Raw genomic sequence first — 18375 nt, 5'->3', positions numbered from 1 at the left:
GCGGCCCCCAACGGCTGGGTTAGCACTTGGCTGACGGCCCGGGACTCGCGGCGCCCAGCTCAAGCGCTGCAGCCACATCGCCACTGCTCCCGGTCGGCCTGAGCTCACTCCGGGCGGGTTCACCCTCAGAGCTGACCAGAGGGGCGCAGCGCGCAAAGCCGGGGCGCCCCCCCCCGCGGCCTCGACAGGTGGAAGCGCCCGAAAGAGCTCTCGCAGCTACACCCCTGCAGCCGCGTTGAGCGGACTCAACTTTCTTAAAGGGACAGGTGGTCGAAATCCGCATCTACCTGTGACCCCACTCTCCCTCCTGACCCTTCCTCCTTGGTGGGGATAGAAGGGCCTGCAATTGATGTCCCAGCCCACTACCTCCCTTTACAGGGGCCCAGGACGGACTGCAAGTTTTAATGCACCCAGCATCCCTTTGCAACTTCTTCTGGTCTAAATCACCCTCCCACTGCATCTCAACGCATGCTCGCAAGAGTGCAGTGGATGCCACTGTTGGCCAAGTTTGCAGAGGGGAGTCCTTGCACCTCGGAGCCCCCGAGCGTGCCAGGCTCACAGCTGCTGGGAAACACCCGCTGCAATCCCCTTGACCCTGCCGGGTAACTGACCCTTGGGGAAAAGTCCCACACACCGCCACTGCGCATGCTCCGAGCTGGACAGCTCCAGAGAGGGAAATTTAAAAACGGTTCGCGCTGCGACGGCAGCCAAATTGCGGACCGCGAGGGGCGAGCGCGAGGGAGCCCCTCTCCCAGAGGCCGGCCCGCCCCAGAGGCGCCTGCAGCGGCGGCCCCGGCGCGGATCGCTCCAGGTACCACCTTGTGGGGCTGTTGCTCCTCCCGGGACTGCGGGACTGCCTTCCCTGCTCCCTTCTTTTCTCCCTAAGAATCCTTGATTGACTTTGGGGGCAAAACTGGAAGTCTTTCTTTCATATGTACGTTTCCAGTTTGTAGTTTGAGAAATTTAGGAATGCCCCAATAATTTTTTTTATTTTTTATGGTTCTGTGTCAGGGGAAAGGCTGTACTGATTTTGCAGCAAGGGTATGTGCCGTTTCTGATGGAATTTCCATGGAAGAGACCCTGCAGGGATTACTCTCTAAACAACTCACCTCCCCTAGGAAACGTACACCATTAAATTGCAGTTTTTTCTGTTCATTTTTAATTCTATAGTGACCATAACTGAACTGTGATTGAGAATCTAAGGCTTGGAAAGAAAAGGTAGGGATTTTCTGATTCCCATTTTCCGAGTCCACATTTTCTGAGACTTGACATTTGGGTTCTAGACTCTTTCTGCTGCACTTGTATCTCACTCATTCTAAAGAATCTGAAATTTTGTTCCTTTCTCTTTGCTCAGAACCCTTATAAAACCCTATACAATTTTTCTGGGAAGGTGATCTGGGACACCCAGAAATCTTCTAGAATTTATTTTTTTAAAGTGTTTTAGTTGTTAGATCTCCATCCGCTTGATCTGTAAGAAAAGTGTGGGTTTCCACCTGTTCACATTGTTACTGATGTTACTTTTCTGTTTGTCTTCCCTCCAAGGAGATGGTAGAAAGTGACATCTCGACCATAATGTCAGGAATTATTCAAAATTCAGGGCAAATCCACCATCCCTCTCCACAGGAATACAGGTGAGGGTTTCACTAATGACCAAGTATATCTATTTTCAGATTGTTTAAAGTGTTTTTGTGCTGCCTATAGTTTCTAAAACAGACCAGGAACAACTGTTGAGTGAAATTCTGTAATTCTGCAGAAGAGTTCAAAAGTTCTGATTTCCACATTGGTCTTTCTGAGGGTGTCTGGGCTGTGACCCCAGGGGAAATGGACCAATAAATGCATACAGTCCATTGTCCTCTCCAGCAGAGGTCCCCTCCTGACTTGAAAACTGAACATACTGGGGACTGTTGAGAGAATAGCAGTCACTGTTTCCCTATCAGTATCCCTAAGGGGATTCTAGAAAATGCCCTCCACAAGTTTTATGATGGGAATTGGCTTCTGACTTCCATGGATGTTGGGAAAGTCCTGAGGACTCTGGGATTATTAGCTTGACTTTGTGGCTTTAAGCTGGTTCCTTACCGTCTCTGGGCCTCATTACTGCTTCAGTTAAGTGATGCTGTTGAATCAGATGATCTTAAATTGTAGTTTGTGGTACTGTAGGATAAGCACTGGACTGCCAACCTCAAGGTCTGTGGTCCAAAGCCATCAGTTGCTCCTCAGAAACCCTATACAGGGTCATTATGAGTAGGAATAGACTCGACAGCACTTAGCAACAACAAAGTTTCTTCTGGCATTCCTGGATGGTGCAACTAACTGAAAAGTTGGAGGTTACAGTCCTCCTGAGGCATCTCGGAAGAAACTCCTGGCAATCTTCCATTGAAAACCCTAAAGAACACAGTTCTGACACACATGAAGTTACTATGAGTCAGAAACAACTTCATGGCAACTTTTTTTTTTTTTTTAGCTGCTTCTCAGGCTTACTTGTTGGAATGGTAAATTAGGTGAAAACTGGACAAAAAAGTATTTTCTGAGCAGAGTAAAGCAAGGTACAAGTGAGGAGTGGTCTTCTGGGCTCTCTCTTTTTGTCCTCAAGCCTCAGAGCTGGAAAGGCCCTTGGGGGTCAACTAGCCCAGCCCCCTTCTTTTACAGGTGGGGAAACTGATGCCAAAAGAAGGGGACTGACCAAGGTCACACAGAGACCAGGAATGAGGGGGGAAGGATAGGAAAGCTCTGGAGCTCCCTCCCAGCCTCCATTCTTTGAGCTATGGAGTTCTGACCTGGTTCCCATGGCTCTACACTAGGGCTAACTCCACCTGGTGGACTGAGGTGGGAGGCAGCCCAGATTGTGGAGCTGGGCTAAGATATGGCTGACTTGGGAAGCGCAGTATATCACTTTGGATCAGCACTGTTACCTGGGGACCATTTGACCCCATAGAGCCATTGAAATTCACCAGCAGTGCCTGCCAAGGGTACCGAGCCCTCAGTTAGAGGGAGACTGCTTTCCAAGCACGTTGCCACTGCTTTCTGAAATCCAAACAAGGCTACCAGTTCAAACAGATATTTGCCAAGAACTTGCTGTGTGTGGTGCTAGGCCACTGGACATTCCACAGAACGGCTGTGTGTTGGCCCCTCACTCACCCTTGCCATGGACGATGCTCTGATGAGCCCCAATGTGCAGGCGAGGAAACTGAGGCTCAGAGAAATGAAATGGCCTTTCCCATGAGCACATAGCCAGGGCCTTTGGGCTTCCTTCTAGCACTGTTGTTAAGTGCTGTCAAGTCAATTCTGAGTCATGGTGACCCTGTATAGGGTTTCTGTAGAGCAACTGGTGGGTTTGAACTGCCAATCTTGGGGTTCTAAGTCCAGTGCTGAGACTACAGTACCACACCAGGAATCCCCTTCCAGCACTGTTCTTGTTCAGTGCCATAGAGTTGGTTCCAACCAATAGCAAACTTGTATAGACAGGTTTCTGAGGAGTGGCTGGTGAGCTTGAACCACCAACCTTGTGGTTTAAATTGACTTTGCAGTCCAGCACAAATACCCACAGCAGCACACCAGGACTCCCTTCCAGCACTAGAAGGTTTAAACAATGGCAGGTGGGGCCGTGTTGGCTGTGTCTGTTACAATCCCAGCTCCTCTGGAATACTCCGGAGCACTCTGAACCTGTTTGTTCATCTGTGGAATGTACATATAAAAGTAGCCACCACAGAGAATTTTTACAGACACTAAACAGCAACTTCTGAGTCTGCTGCTGGCCAGTTGGATGGCCTTGGGTGGGCAGTTTCACCTCTGTGCCTTCGTTTCCGTGTCTGTACAGTAAGGATCTCTGGTAGTGTAGTGGTTACGAATTGGGCTGCAAACTGCAAGGTCAGCAGTTCGATACCACCAGGTGTTCCGCTGGAGAAAGATGAGGCTTTCTGCTCCTGTAAAGATTTACAGCCTCGGAAACCCTGTAAAGAATAGTCTTGGAAACCCTATGGGGTAATTCTACTCTGTCCTATAGGGTTGCTAAGAGTTAGAATCAACTCAAAGGCAATGAGTTTTAAGAAATCAACAAGATTTTGGGTGTCACAACTATTTTTGGCTTGGCTGCTAACTTGTTAAGTGCCATCGAGTCAGTTCCGACCCATAGCGACCCTGTACAGGGTTTCCAAGGGTGTAAATCTTTACGGGAGTAGAAAGCCTCATCTTTCTTCCGCTGAGCGGCTGGTAGTTTCAAACCGCTGACCTTCAGGTTTGCAGCCCGATTCATAACCATTATGCTACCAGAGGCTGCTAACTTAAAGGTGAGCAATTGGAACCCACTCAGTGGTGCCTCAGAAGATAGACTTGGAGGTCTCATTTTGCAAAATCAGCCATTGAAAACCCTGTGGAGGGGTTCTAGTCTATAACACATGAAATCACCATGAGTCTGAATCAATTCAGCAGCAACGGTTGGGTTTGTGGTTTAATCCATGGTGTTGAGCTTTTCTAGCCAGCCTAGGGGAAGGGCAGGGTCTCCCACAGGCATAGGAGGAGGGACTGAGTACCTGCTGCGTGCCAGAGACATCTATAGATAGTGTCTTACTTAACTCTCCTGCGGTCACTTTTCTGATCCTTATTGTGGTGGTGGTGGTGGTTATATGCCATGGAGTCGGTTCCGACTCATAGCGACCCTGCATACAGTTTACGAGGCTGTAAATTTTTATGGGAACAGAAAGCCTCATCTTTCTCCCACAGAACAGCTGGTAGTTTCAAACTGTTGTCCCTGAGGTTAGCAGCCCGATTTGTAACTACAGCACCATACCAGGACTAGCCTTCCATAAAGACACCAGAAGTAACTGCTCTGTAGGTAAATGAAGGTTCTGTTTCCAGCTTTGAACAGGCCAGGTTCCTCAGTTTGTTTCTTCATCTTTAAAATGGGCATGACATGCACACATCCCTTAGGTGGTTGCTGCAAGGAGTTAATCAACAGAACTTGTAAAGTATGAGACGCACAACTCGTAACCATTGCTGTTTAGTAACAACAAAGACCTCAGCCTTCTACAGGAGAAGGGGTTTATGAAGGGCCCAGTAGGGGTGGTATGTGTGGAGAAGTTAGGAGGGGTAATCCTGAATGCAGGTGCCCAGGCACTGCCCAACAGGGAGCCCGACCAGGCTCAAGCCCAGAGATCTGGACACTTGGAGATCCTGGGTTCTTGTGCCCCATGTTCCTTGGCCACCCCAGCTCACAAGCTGTCTGGGGCCTGGGCAACTTCTGCTCTCTGGAAATAGGAAGGCAAGGTAGGCAGAGAGCTTAGCCTACTTACTAACTTACTAACTATCCAAAGGGCCCATCCACACTGGGTCCTTACTGCTCAGAATCATCTAGGGTGCCCAGCCTGGCACAAACATTCCGTATTCAAACAAAGTCCAGGGTTATTTTCTTGTACTGAACAACCAGATTATGCAGATAACAGTAGGAGTGGTTTCTTGCCCCTTAACGACCTGCCATGCTCTGTGCCAGGCTCCTACAACCATGCCATGAGGTTAGCACTATTATGGTGCCCATTCAACAAGGCTCAGACAGGCCCAATAGCTTAACAGGAGAACACAGTACGAGGTAAAGTGGGACCTCGGTCCTGAGGCTGTCTATCCAGAAGATACTGTGGTCATGCCCCGGGTCCCCCAGATGAAGGGCATAGGTGCTGGAATAGAGTAAGCTGCCCCACCGTTTGGCAGCTCTGTGATCCTGGACAAGTCACTGTCCCTCCTCTGTGCCTTGGTTTCCTCATCCATGAAATGGAGCTGTTCAAAAGTTGTTGGGAAGATGCTGCTCTTCCATCTGAGCCAGGCATTCACCTGGACCTGGGACATGGCACTTTTTCACAGAAGAGGAGCTTTTATGATTATGCAGCATCTCCCCTTCCCCTCACCCTCCTCACCCCTTACCCTGACCTTCCAACCACTGCCATTTTTCTCCCCACACAATAGCTCCTCGGAAGTTTATGGGCTTCTCATCCACCCTCCCACATCTCCAGAGGATGGATGCTCAGGCTGCTGGTCCAGCCCCCTGCCCCCACCCCCCATAGCAGCCGCCTGCCCATCCACCTCCACCCCCACCCCAACTGGCTGCGTTTGGCAGTTAACTTTCAATGCTTGTGCTGGGAGGGCTTCAGCAGTTAGAGGCGGTAGCCCTGTCTCCAGGGAGTCTTAGGGAGCAATTGGCATTTGCAGCAGTCTCAGCACCGCCCCTAAGGTTGGCGGCAGCCCTGACTTCCCCGGCTCACTATGGGTAAGCCAGGTCTCCCCTGAGCTCAAAGGCTAGAAAGGCAGCTCACCAATTAAGCCATTTAAGGTACTAATGAATAATGACAGTTATTAAGAGCCTACTGTGTTCCAGGCACCTGCTAAGCTCCTTAGCAAGGGACCTATCCCAGTGAGTCTTCATAACAACCACCAGGGTGACAAGTGATACATCAGCCCATTTTGCAGATATACAGAGGCTTGCCTAATGGTATTTGTTTAGGAAGAAAAGGTGGTTGTTTATAAGTGCTGTTAAGTTGTTTCTGACTCATAGCAACCCTGCATAGGGTTTCCAAGGAGCTACTGGTGGGTTTGAGCAGCTGACCTGTGGTCAGCACTCCAGTGGTTTTCCTGTAGTGCTACATCAGGATAGAACTGAAGATTTTAACTACCTGCCCAGGCTTTGGGGGCTTATTCCAGAGGTAAAGTCCAGCAACCTCATTTTACAGATTGGGAAATGGAGGCCAAAGAGATGAGAAAAGTCAGGCTTCTGGTTCCTTCAATGCTAACCTGCCCCCATGGCCAGGAGGCTCAGTCCCTCCTCTAAGAAACCAGATGGCCTGGGGCACAGCCCCTAGTCCTGCACCATGATTGTTCTCAGTTGTGAACCACAGTGCTGGGTGCAGAAACCAAAACCAAATCCACTACCATCGAGTCAATTCTGATTCATGGCAAACCTATAGGATGGAACAGAACTGCTCCCCAGGGTTCCCAAGGCTGCAAACCCTGGTGGGTTCAAACCGCTGACCTTGAGGTGCATGTTCGATTTTTAATTCATTCGATAAATAGATGGGCAGATAAATGATCATATGAAAATAACATATACATGGAATCTTAGGGAAGTTTCATGCTCAAATGATGATAAATCTCTTTCATATGGACCATGGCACTAACCTGAGCCCTGCTCTGAGCACGTGTTGTTATTGTTGTTGTGAAGTGCCACTGAGTCGGTTCCCACCCATAGAAACCCTGTATAGGGTTTCCAAGGAGCAGCTGGTGAGCTTGAACCATTGACCTTGCAGTTCAAACTGACCTTGCAGTCCAGTGCATTAACCCACAGTGCCACACCAGGACTCTAAACTTGTGTGGGGCCAGTTTATTCCATATCAAAGGATTCTACCAGTTGTTGTAACTTCTTTGGTGGGGTCCACCTGTCAGGGTTGGGGACAGCCCAAGCCCTCTAGGGTGGACAGAACAGTTCTTCAGGCTGCCTTTCTGGGGCCCTGCCCACCTTCAGGGCCTTATAGTTCCACCCTTGAAAAATATACAAACACACACACACACTCCCTCACTCCAAGTCCCAAGCCAGCTGCTGTTCTCGAAAGGAAACCAAACCCATGACTGTCTTTAAGTCAATTCTGAAACCAAACTCATGACTGTCTTTAAGTCAATTCTGACTCCTAGTGATGTGTTACAGAAGAGGATTTTCTTGCCTGGACTCTTTGCAGCCACAGATTGCCAGGTCTTTATTCCACGGAACTGTGGGGGGTGGGGGTGGAGGTCTGAACCTCCAACATTGAGGTTAGTAATCAGGTGTGCACTGTTTATACCACCCAGGACTTTTTCTCAAAAAGGGAAGTCTCCTTCCCTGAGCTTGTCAAGTTGCATTTGGCTTTCTTTTTCCTGTAAAAGGTGACAAGAGGTATTACTGGAGATAGGTTAACTAAATAAATGCCTCTGTGAATTGCTTAGTCCCTCTTTGTGTAAAACTTGGATTAGGAACAAGAACAGCTTGTGGGAATGTAACAGTTGCGTACTAACCACATCTCAAGGAGGCGGGTGACACCTCTGTATTGTCACAGGTTGGAGGTGACGCCCCAGAGGGAGGACAGAACATGCCTCTGTGTGCAGAGCTACCGATCTTACACCCAAAAACAATATTTGCTGGCAAACCCCTCTTAGAAATGAGGTAAGGCAAAAGGCCAGGACACAGTGGGCGGAGAGAAAGAAGCATGATTTGAGCACCTACTGTGTGCCAAGCCTTTTAGGTTATCTGACCTCCTCTCTACACCTGTCTTCTGTGGCAGGAATTATCACTCCATTTTACAGATGGGGAAACAGAGGTGCCGAGAAGCAAAGTGAGTTGCCCAAGTCAAACAGTTATAAAGGTGTTGAGATAGGATTTGAACCCCAAACATCTTCCTCCCACTGCCCAATTGCTGGATCAATGCTGAAGGGCCCAAGACAGGAAAAATAGGATTAAATGATCTGGACTTCAGACATGTAGGCAGATATCCCCCAAATAAACCGTAATCCACCCCCAAATGCACATGAACTTGTGCAGGCTCTGTAAGTACCACAGAACAAATGGCCAAGGGGGCCTGGTTTACTTTGGCTGAACAAACATTTGTCAGATGAAAATATGCAAGTCTGAATGGGTCCCTCTGGGTCTGTAATGAGTGTCCCCTGTTCCTTGGGGATCTTAGAGTCTAGAAGGGAAGAAGGGGAGAATAAGAGCAGACACTTGGGTAAAATTAATAGTGGCCTATGCTAAGGAGCTCTGGTAGCATAGTGGTTACAAATAGGGCTGCGAACCACAAGGTCAGCAGTTCGAAACTACCAGCTGCTCTGCAGGAGAAAGATGAGGCTTTCTGCTCCTGTAAAGATTTACAGCCTCAGAAACCCTGTTCAGGGTCGCTATGGGTCGGAACCGGCTCGACAGCATTGTTAAACAACAGTGTTAAACAACAACAATGCTACCTGCAGTGGATTTCTTGTGTGGCACTGTAGGATAAGCACAGAACTGCAAGGTCTATTTGAACCACAAGGTCAGCAGTTCAAACTCAACAGTCACTCCTCAGAAACCCTATACTGGGTCACTATACATTGGAACCAACTCAATGGCACTTAACAACAAACAAGAACTATGCTACCTGCGGACTCCTGGTGTGGTGCTGTAGGATCAGCACTGGACTGGGAACCTCAAGGTCAGCAGTTCAAACCCACTAGCTGCTCCATGGAAATCCTATACAGGGTCACTATGAGTTGGGACCAACTCAACGGCATTTAACAACATGCTATCTGCCATCAGTAAAGGTGCGAACCATTCCAGGGGAGAGAAAGACTGGGAGTTGTTGGACGGTTTGCAAGAAAGAGCTTCTTGGGGGAGGTGGTACCTAAGCTGAGGAAGAAATGGATGGGGATTAGGGAATACAAGATATGTTGGAGATGGGCCTTCTCCAGGATCCTGTTCTGCTGACTCCCCTCCCTGATTAATTAAGGACTGTGTTAATGAAAGTTGGTCAGGTACATCCCCTGATCAGCATGGATTGGCAGCTATGAACGCCAGTGGAATCTGACCCTACCCAGGGCCACTACTAGATTCTTTGGCCAGCATCCCTGTCATCCTTCCCTGGAGGCACCTTGAAGCCTTATTCCTTTAAAAATAATGATTATGGTTTGCCCTTCCTGCCCCCAGCTTAATTTCTTTCAGTCTAGCTAGCAGAGCGCTGAGTGAAGAGGTTCAGGGGAAGGAGTCTTTGTAGTTCAAACCCTAGTTCCTCACAGAACTGAGTGAGTGGCTGGGTGTCATTTCACCTCTCTGGCCTTACTCTTCCTGTCTATGAAATGGGGATGTGAAGTAGCAGACTGTGGGACCAAATGGACTGGCAGGAACGGAGCATGTACAAGATTCCCCTCCTCTGACAGCAGCCAATTTGCATTGTCCTTGGATAATTAGATAATTGTCGTTGTTTTTAAGTGCTGTCGAGTCTGTTCCAACTTATACCACCTCCCCCAAGTGATCCTATATAATGTTTCCAAGGAGCAGTTGGTGGGTTTGAATTGCCAACCTTGTGGATCCCAGTCCAGTGCTGATCCTACAGGGCTACACCAGGAGCCCACTTAGATAATTAAGGTGAGATGATTGGAAGTTAGGGAGCACGGGGGGGGGGTTCTGTAGGATAAACACTGGACTGTGAACCACAAGGTTGGCGATTCCAGCCCACTAGCTATTCAGAGGGAGAAAGATAAGTATTTTCTGCTCCCGCAAAGATAAGCTTCAGAAACCCTATACACGATCGCTATCAGTCAGTATCAATTCAACAACACTGAACAACAACAACAATAATCGGAAGTTATTTCTCTGAACATAGAAGGTTTTGTCACGTAATAGGCATTCAGGAGATCTTAGGGAAATGAAACACTTCGAATTCCAACTGAATCTGCCATCTTCCCAGGATGTTTATGATGGCGTGAAGCACCAGTATTTCACGCTGATGTAATGACCACATGTGGTTGTTGGGCACTTGAAATGTGACTGATATGACTGAAAACCTAAAATGAATCAAAATCTGTCATTTTGATTAATTTTAATTAATTTAAATGCAAATAAACTCAAATGCACAGGACAGCACAGTGCTGGAATTTTTTAGAATTTACAGCACACATTTGTTCAACTTAATCCTCATGAGCTAGGGAGCTAGGACAGGGGGCAGTTGCCCTACAGACATTATCTCATTCAATCCACATAACCACCCTGTGTGATGAGGTTGGCCCCATTTTACAGATGAGTAACTGAGGCTCAGAGAAAAGGACCACCTTAGACAAGCCTTCCAGCCACTAAGTACCTGACCCCAGAACCTACCCTCCTGCACTTGGGTACAGGAAGCAGGGCAGGACTTCGGTTGGACATTAACTTGGAAGCTATTCAAGAGCCATATAGGACCTTGGTTGAAGGCTGAGCGTGTTGTATTTTAAAGGTAGGATACTCGTAACTGCATACTTGGCACAATGGTTGAGTATCCACAGTAATCACTTCACAATCTTCACATTGATTGTAGCCACTGCACTGTAATGCCGCAGGGAGAGCAATGTTCTGACTCAATAGTGACCATGTATAGGGTTTCCAGGGAGCAGCTGGTAAGTTTGAACCGCTGACACATGCCGGGGATCCTCGCTGGGATGGGCTCTGAAGGTGGCATTGCAGTGGGGCTGGGCTTTCTACTAAGCAGAGCCTCTGGGCGAAGTCTCTGACACACAGAAACATGTAGCAGTCAGCACACAGTTGTTGGAGCCATGGAGTTGATTCGGAGACATGGTAATCTCATGTGTACAGAGTAGAACTGCTCTATAGAGTTTTCAAGGCTTTTGGAAGCAGATCACTAGACCTATCTTCTGAGGTGCCCCTGGGTGGGTTTGAACCACCGACTTTTTGGTTAGCAACTGAGTGTTTAATCACTGAATTACCAGGGATCCTTATGTTAAGGTGTTGGTTGTTGTTAAGCACCGTCCAGTCGGTTCTGACTCATAGTGATCCTGATAGGGTTTCCAAGTAGCAGCTGGTGAGCTTGAACCGCCAACCCTGCCATTCAAACAGCTTTGCACTCTGGCACATTAACCCACAGTGCCACACAAAGATGAGTAGACATAGAGAAACTGAGGCCCTGAGATGGAGAGTTGTTAAGTCACCTGCTCCAGGCCAAACAGCCTGCCTACCTGCCTGCCTGCCTTAGGGCTTATGCCTGCCCCTAACCACTGTATTGAGTCTGGTATGGCACTGTAGGATAAGCACTGAGCCACAAGATCCAAACCCTCCAGCCACTCCTCTGAAACCCTACACAAGGTTGCTATGAGTCAGGATCAACTCTATGGCACTTAACAGCAATGCATCTCCCTGCCTCCCCTAGAGCCCTAGCATTTGCTGGTGGGGCCTGAAGGACCCCTACCTACTCTGCCATTGCTGCTTTGTAGGTAGGAAAACCGAGACCGGGAGTGGAAAAGAGGTTTTCCCAAGACCACCGAACTTTGGAGATATGACTGAGGCTGTTTATTTGCAGACTTCTCTCACACTTTGTATCAAAGGGAATTTGGAGGTTGCCTGAACTCTTCTTATGGTCAACAGAAGGCTGATGACAGATTGTTCATTCAGTTATGCTAGAATGCTCCAGGAACAGGAAGTTCATGACTTTGCGAGTTCTCGTGATACATGACTTCCATTGTTACACAGCCCTTGCCTGCAGTTTCCTCATCTTATGATGAAAATGGCTAGAACTTTCTGAGGTGATGGAAACATTCCATGTCTGTGCTGTCCAATATGTAGCCCTGGGCCACGTGTGGCCATTGAGCACTTGAAATGGGGCTGGGTCAGCCCAGCCTAGGACCTGAATTTGCCATTTTATTTAATTTTAATGAATTTAAATGTCAATAGTCCCACTTGACATTAGACAGCATAGTGCAAGGATTTTCCATAATTTGTGTGGTGCTGTGGGATAAAGCACTAGGTCACTAGGTCAGTTTGAACCACAAGGTCAGCAGTTCAAACTCACCAGCCGCTCCTTGGAAACCCTATACAGGGTCTACAGCACTAAACATTAACATTTCTTCATTTAAAGTGGGTAGGGAAACAGGACAGTGGAATAGTTGCCAATCCAGACTCCAGAGGTAGAGTCCTGGCTCCACTACTCCCTGGCTGGGTGGCCCTAGTCTGGGGGTTCCCGGCCTCAGTGTCTTCATCTGGAAAATGGGCAGGTGGTAAGGACAACAGTGCCAATCTGGTCATCCTCTCACCAGGATGACAAGAACACAAGCATATAAAGGGACCACCTCAGGGTCAGGCACACACTAGGGGTGTCCCTAACTGCTAACAGTATCCCCAGGAAAACACATGGCTTTCATCCCTGGTTAAACCTGGGGGAGGTAAGGCTAGGGTGTTTGGAAGCTGGGTCTATTTGCTCATTTGTTCAATTCATGAACATTTATTGAGTGCTTACTGAATGCCCGCCCCTGGGTGCTGGGTGCTGGGTGCTGGGGGTAGCCTTTTTCTGTTTCAGTATCAGGGTCTCTTGAGCCTGCCTGGAGCCCCTTCCCTGGTCCCCTCCTCTCGACCCTGCCCTCTGGGGGAACACCTGCTGGGCATGGGAGATATGGAGGCTTGTGGCCAATGAAGGTGCTTCCTGGGGATCAGAAGAATGGGTGCTGGACATTGAAAGGCAGAGAGAGGGAGGAAAAAGAAGGGTATCCTCTGTGAGGGGACAGAATGCTCAGAGGCATAGAGGAAGGCATGTTACAGGAGGTGGGCAACATCTGACTCTACCTGACGGCCTAGCATAGTCTGTGTCTGAAAGGTGGGTTGGGACCACTGAGTGTGTGTGATCACCTGGGGGCTGGGGATGTAGGTCACTAGGCAGGGGACTGATGGGAACAGGCTGGAAATAGGTCTGGAGCAGATTGGAGGATCCTGGATGCCACCTAAGGGGGACAGGGGCGGACAGAAGGGTGAACGTTTACTTAGGGTCTTTCCTGGGTGCATTGATGCCAGTGTAGTACCCATTCAGCAGATGGGAAAACTGAAGCTTAGGGAGGTTTGGCCAGTGCTTATCCTGCAGTGCCACCAGGGCTCCTGACATAGTAGAACATACACCAATTATTCAACAATTTTGACACACAGTTTAGTAACATTGTCTATATTCTTCCAGTTGTACAATCATTCTTACCCTCCTTTTCTGAGTTGCTCCTCCCCATTAACATAAACTCACTGTCCTTAAATTTCCTATCTAATCTTTCGAGTTGCTGTTGTCAACTTGAGCCCATAGAGAGATCTCTTGAAAGAGAAGTTTCCATCTGAAATAGAATCTGAGAATCTTTTCCTTTATGACTTCCAGTCCAAAGAGAAAAGTGAAGGCAGGAGTCTTGTGAATATCTGGGGGAAGTGTTCCAGAAAGAGGAAATCTGCCACCCCACAACCTCTACATCATAGTCTAATTCAGGCAAAGGGGTCTGGCCTCCGCTTTCCCATGTGTATAATGGGGCTGCAACAAGGACCTGAGTAGGCAGGGAACGGCCCTGTATGCTTTCTAAGGTCTGCAAAGGACAATTATTGTCAAACTGCTTTCAGGGTCAGTGACCTGGAGTCAGCCTTTTTCAACCAACCAAGTGGGCATTTAAGGGTCCCCTGCTTTGTGTGGAGACACAGGCAATGTGGGGCAGCTATGGGGGAGGGGGAGGGCAGAGCAATGGGCAGTGTAGATCCCAAGACATGTGTGAGGAGCAGAGGAGGTCCCTGATCTTGAGGTCTGTGCAGTGAAGTCTTCCTGGAGGAGGCATTGCCCCCTCCGCTGGTGGGAGGAGCCCACGCACAGGTACAACAAGGGGTTTGGGGAGGAGATGTCTGAGGGGACTTCAGGCATCAAGAGGCCAGAAGATGGGATGAAGTCAGCACTGGGGCAAGGGGGTGATCCAGAAAGTGCACTCTCACATGATGGGCAGCCAGATGTGGGGCACACAGACAGCAGGGAGAGAAAAGAGAAAAGACGGCACCATTTAGTCTTCCACCTCCACAGGGAGATCGAGGATCAGAGCATTTCAGAGATTGCTCAGGGTCTCAGTTTTTCCAGCTCTAAAATGGGAATGGTGTCGTTGAGTCGGTTCCGACTCACAGAGACTCTATGCATAAGAGAATGAAACACTGCCTGGTTTATACCACCTTCATAACTGCTACACTTGAGCCCTTTGCTGTTGTCACTGTGTTGATCCATCTCATTATGGGTCTTCCTCTTTTTCACTGACCCTCCACTTTCCCAAGCATGATGTCCTTCTCCAGGGTCTGGTCCCTGTCTGACTTTCTATCCGACAGTGTTCCATTGTTATTCATAAGGTTTTCAGTGGCTAATCATTCAGGAAGTGCTCAATAAATGGAAACAGGAGCCCTGGTGGAGCAAAGTTTAAGTGCTCAGTTGCTCAAAGAAGGCTTGTTGTTGTTGTTGTTGTTGTTAAGTGCTGTCAGTCAGATCCAACTCATAGCGACCCTGTGTAGGATTTCTGAGGAGCGACTGGTGAGCTTGAACCACTGGCCTTGCCATTCAAAACAACCTTGAAGTCCAGTGCATTACCCCACAGCACTACACTACCCAGTGACTAAGGGAGAAAGATCTGTCCATCTGCTCTCATAAAGATGACAGCCTAGAATACCCTATGGGGCAGTTTTACTGTTACATGGAGCCTGTATGAGTTTGAATTGCCTCAACAGCGCTCAGCCACCAACGTAGCAGTGACAGATCTGTCAGACTCCAAAGCCTAAGGCTTCTACAGACTGCTCATATTGATGTTAATATCAATAGCAGCTGAAACCTCATGTCCTATTTACTCTGAACCAGACACTGTACTCAGTGTTTTACATGCAATTACAATCTGAATTCTTCCAGCACCCTCTGTCATAGGAACTCCTGAACTCTAGCTTTCCATGCAAGAGACCCGGGTTTGATTCCTGGCCAGGGCGCTTCATGCACTGTCATTAGTGGAGGCTCGTGTGCTGCTATGATGCTGGACAGCTTTCAGCAGAGTTTACAGACTAAGACAGACTAGGAAGAAGATATTCTACGTCTGAAAAACAGCCAATGAAAACCTAGAGATCACAACAGCCTGATCTAAAGCCAATCATGGAGATGACGCAGGACCGGGCAGTTTCCCTTCCTCATGTTTGATGTTGCCAGGAGTTGGGGCTGACGGGACCACAACTAACTATTATCCGCAATTTGCAGTTGAAAAATGAGGCTCAGAAAGGTTGAGTCACTTGCCCATAGAGACTAGGTCTGACTGAGCCCAGACCACTACCTACCACCAGCAGCCTGTCTCCACAGGGGCAAGCAGTACACTCAGGTGCTCTAGGGGCCCCCACCTTGAGAAGCCATCAGAACTCATGCATTCCTGCCTGCTGCCCCCCAGCACCAAGCAGAGTAGTGAGGGAAGTGGGGAGCTACAGCAGGTTATTGAGCAGGCGGGGTGCAGGCTGCCCATGGGGTGTGTAACAGGCCTGGACCCAGGCAGACATGTGACTGTGGAGGGTTGGGGGCTGGTTGGGCACCCCCACACACAGCGGGTAGCCCACCAGGCCCTGCCTCTCTGCCCCACCCCGTGGTCTCCACAGCCCAAGGGGACAGATGGCAGCCCCCAGCTTCTGGATGTCACTTGTCCAGATGAGTTGTGAGCAGGCTAAAGGGATGACAGCCGGGGGGGCTAGCAGAAACAATTGTGCTGAGACCCCAAGACAATGGGGCCACGTGTCATGGGCCAACAGTCGTTTGCCACACAATGGGCTGCCAGGGGCCAACAGCCGGCCAACTGCTGCTGGCAACACTGCACAGGCCCAGCCGGGTTTTCAAATGGCTTCCAGGCCCTGTTTTCCTACAAGGCAGCCAATCACTGGGGCAGCAGGGCGGTCACCTGATGCCAGCCTTTGGGGGAGGGGGGGCTTGTTAACAACTGAGTGTAGTAACCATGACAACGCTAATTGTGGCCCTAAAAAACAAGGACATGGAGCAGGGGAGGAGGAGAAGGAGCAGGCTGAGCACCAGGAAGCTAACGTCCCAGGCTGGAAGCCCCATCACACACACAAGTAAAAGCTGAGGTTGCTACCTCATGGATAACAAAACGAAACATGGCCTCGTCCTGAGTCACCCTCTTAGTCACTGCTCTGTTTGAATCCACTGTTGAAGCCACTCTGTCAATCCATCTCATTGGAGGGTCTTCCTCTTTTTTCTGATGACCCTCTATTTTACCAGCATGTTGTCCTCTCCTCCAGGGACTGGTAATGACATATTATATCCCACACAGCTCCTACCTAGTCTGCTGAGCCTCAGCTTCACCACCTGTAAGTGGGGATAATAGTAATACATGCCTCAGAATCAGTGTGGTTCCATCATAGAATTCTCACCTTCCATGTAGGAGACCTAGAGTCCTGGTGTGGTGCTACAGGTTAATGCGTTAGACTGCATGGTTAGTTTGAACTGCAAGGTCAGCAGTGCAAACTCACCAGATGCTCCTTGGAAACCCTATACAGGGCTAAAAAGAGTCAGAACCAACTTGATGGCACTTAACAACAACCGTGTGAGAGACCCCAGTTTGATTTCCGGCCAGTTCACTTCATGAGCTGGAAATTTGTGTGTTGCTTTGATGCTAAGCAGGTTTTATCAGAGCTTCCAGACTAAGACAAGGAAGAAAGGCTTGGCAATCTGTTTCCAAAACTCAGACAAAGAAAGTCCAATCTCATTGTGCATGGGATCACCATGAATCAGAGCTTAACTCAGTGACAACTACCAACAACAACACAGGATGACAGGGAGTGTCACATGGGTCAATATTGGTGAAGGACCTACGATGGCCAGAGGAAGTAAGACAACTGGTATGCTCCTAATTCCTGGAGTCTTGTTTTACACTAATGCCTTCAATGCTGCTTGGACTTCTTCCTTTAATACCACTGGTTCTTGATCATATGCTGCCTCTTGAAATGGTTGAGCATCAATCAATTCTTTTTGATAAATGGCTCTGTGTATTCCTTCTATCTTTTTTTGATGCTTCCTGCATCATTCAATCATTGTTGTTGTTAAGTGCTATCAAGTTGGTTCCGACTCATAGTGACTCTGTATAGGGTTTCCAAGGAGCAGCTGATGGGTTTGAACCACCAGCCTTGCAGTTAGCAGTCCAGTGATTATCCTATAACAGCACACTGGGACTCCTATTCTGCCCATAGAATCCTTCAATATTACAAGTCGAGGTTTAAATTTTTTCTCCAGTTCTTTCAGCTTGAGGATGCTGAGTATATTCTTCCCTTTTGGTTTACTAATCCCAGATTTTTGAACATTTCATTTTAATACTTTACTTTCTCAAGTTGTGCTTTGAAATTTTCTGTTCAGTTCTTTTACTTCATCATTTCTTTTATTTGCATTGGTTGCTTTGTTCAAGAGCAAATTTCTGAGTCTCTTCTGATATCCTCTTTGGCCTTTTATTACTTTCTTGTCTTCTTAGTGACCTTTTGCTTTCTCCACGTATGATGATGTTCTTGTTGTCATCCCAGAATGCCTCTGATCTTCGATCATTGGTATTTAATGCATAAAATCTATTCTTGAGATGGTCTTTAAATTCAGGTGGGATATTTTGACTCTTGTGGACTTCTTTTAATTTTCTTCAGCTTCATCCTGACCTTACATATGAGAATTGTATATGGTCTGTTCCATAGCTGACCCTGGCCTTGTTTTGGCTGATGGTACTGAGCTTCTTCATCATCAAATGTAGTCTATTTGATTCCTGTGTATTCCATCTGGTAATGTTCATGTGTATGTTGTTGTTGTTGTTATGTGCTGTGGAGTCGGAACCGACTCATAGCGACCCTGTACAGGGTTT

At 48.3% G+C, this 18375-nt stretch overlaps 1 protein-coding gene across 1 annotated transcript in view; it reads left to right on the top strand.

The window, feature by feature from the left end:
• Positions 1-1545: 1545 nt before the first annotated feature.
• Positions 1546-18375, top strand: part of FOXN4 (forkhead box N4) — a 29016-nt gene continuing 12186 nt past the window's right edge. The window contains exon 1 of the mRNA XM_006870436.1: positions 1546-1631. Within this exon, the coding sequence (XP_006870498.1) occupies positions 1546-1631 (86 nt within the window). The remainder of the gene's footprint in view (positions 1632-18375) is intronic.

The sequence above is a fragment of the Chrysochloris asiatica genome, unplaced genomic scaffold (genome assembly GCF_000296735.1).
Source record: "Chrysochloris asiatica unplaced genomic scaffold, ChrAsi1.0 scaffold00142, whole genome shotgun sequence".
NCBI classification, from domain to species: Eukaryota; Metazoa; Chordata; class Mammalia; order Afrosoricida; family Chrysochloridae; genus Chrysochloris; species Chrysochloris asiatica.
The sequence above is the reverse complement of the archived record's forward strand: the minus strand, read 5'-3'. Positions and strand labels throughout refer to the sequence as shown.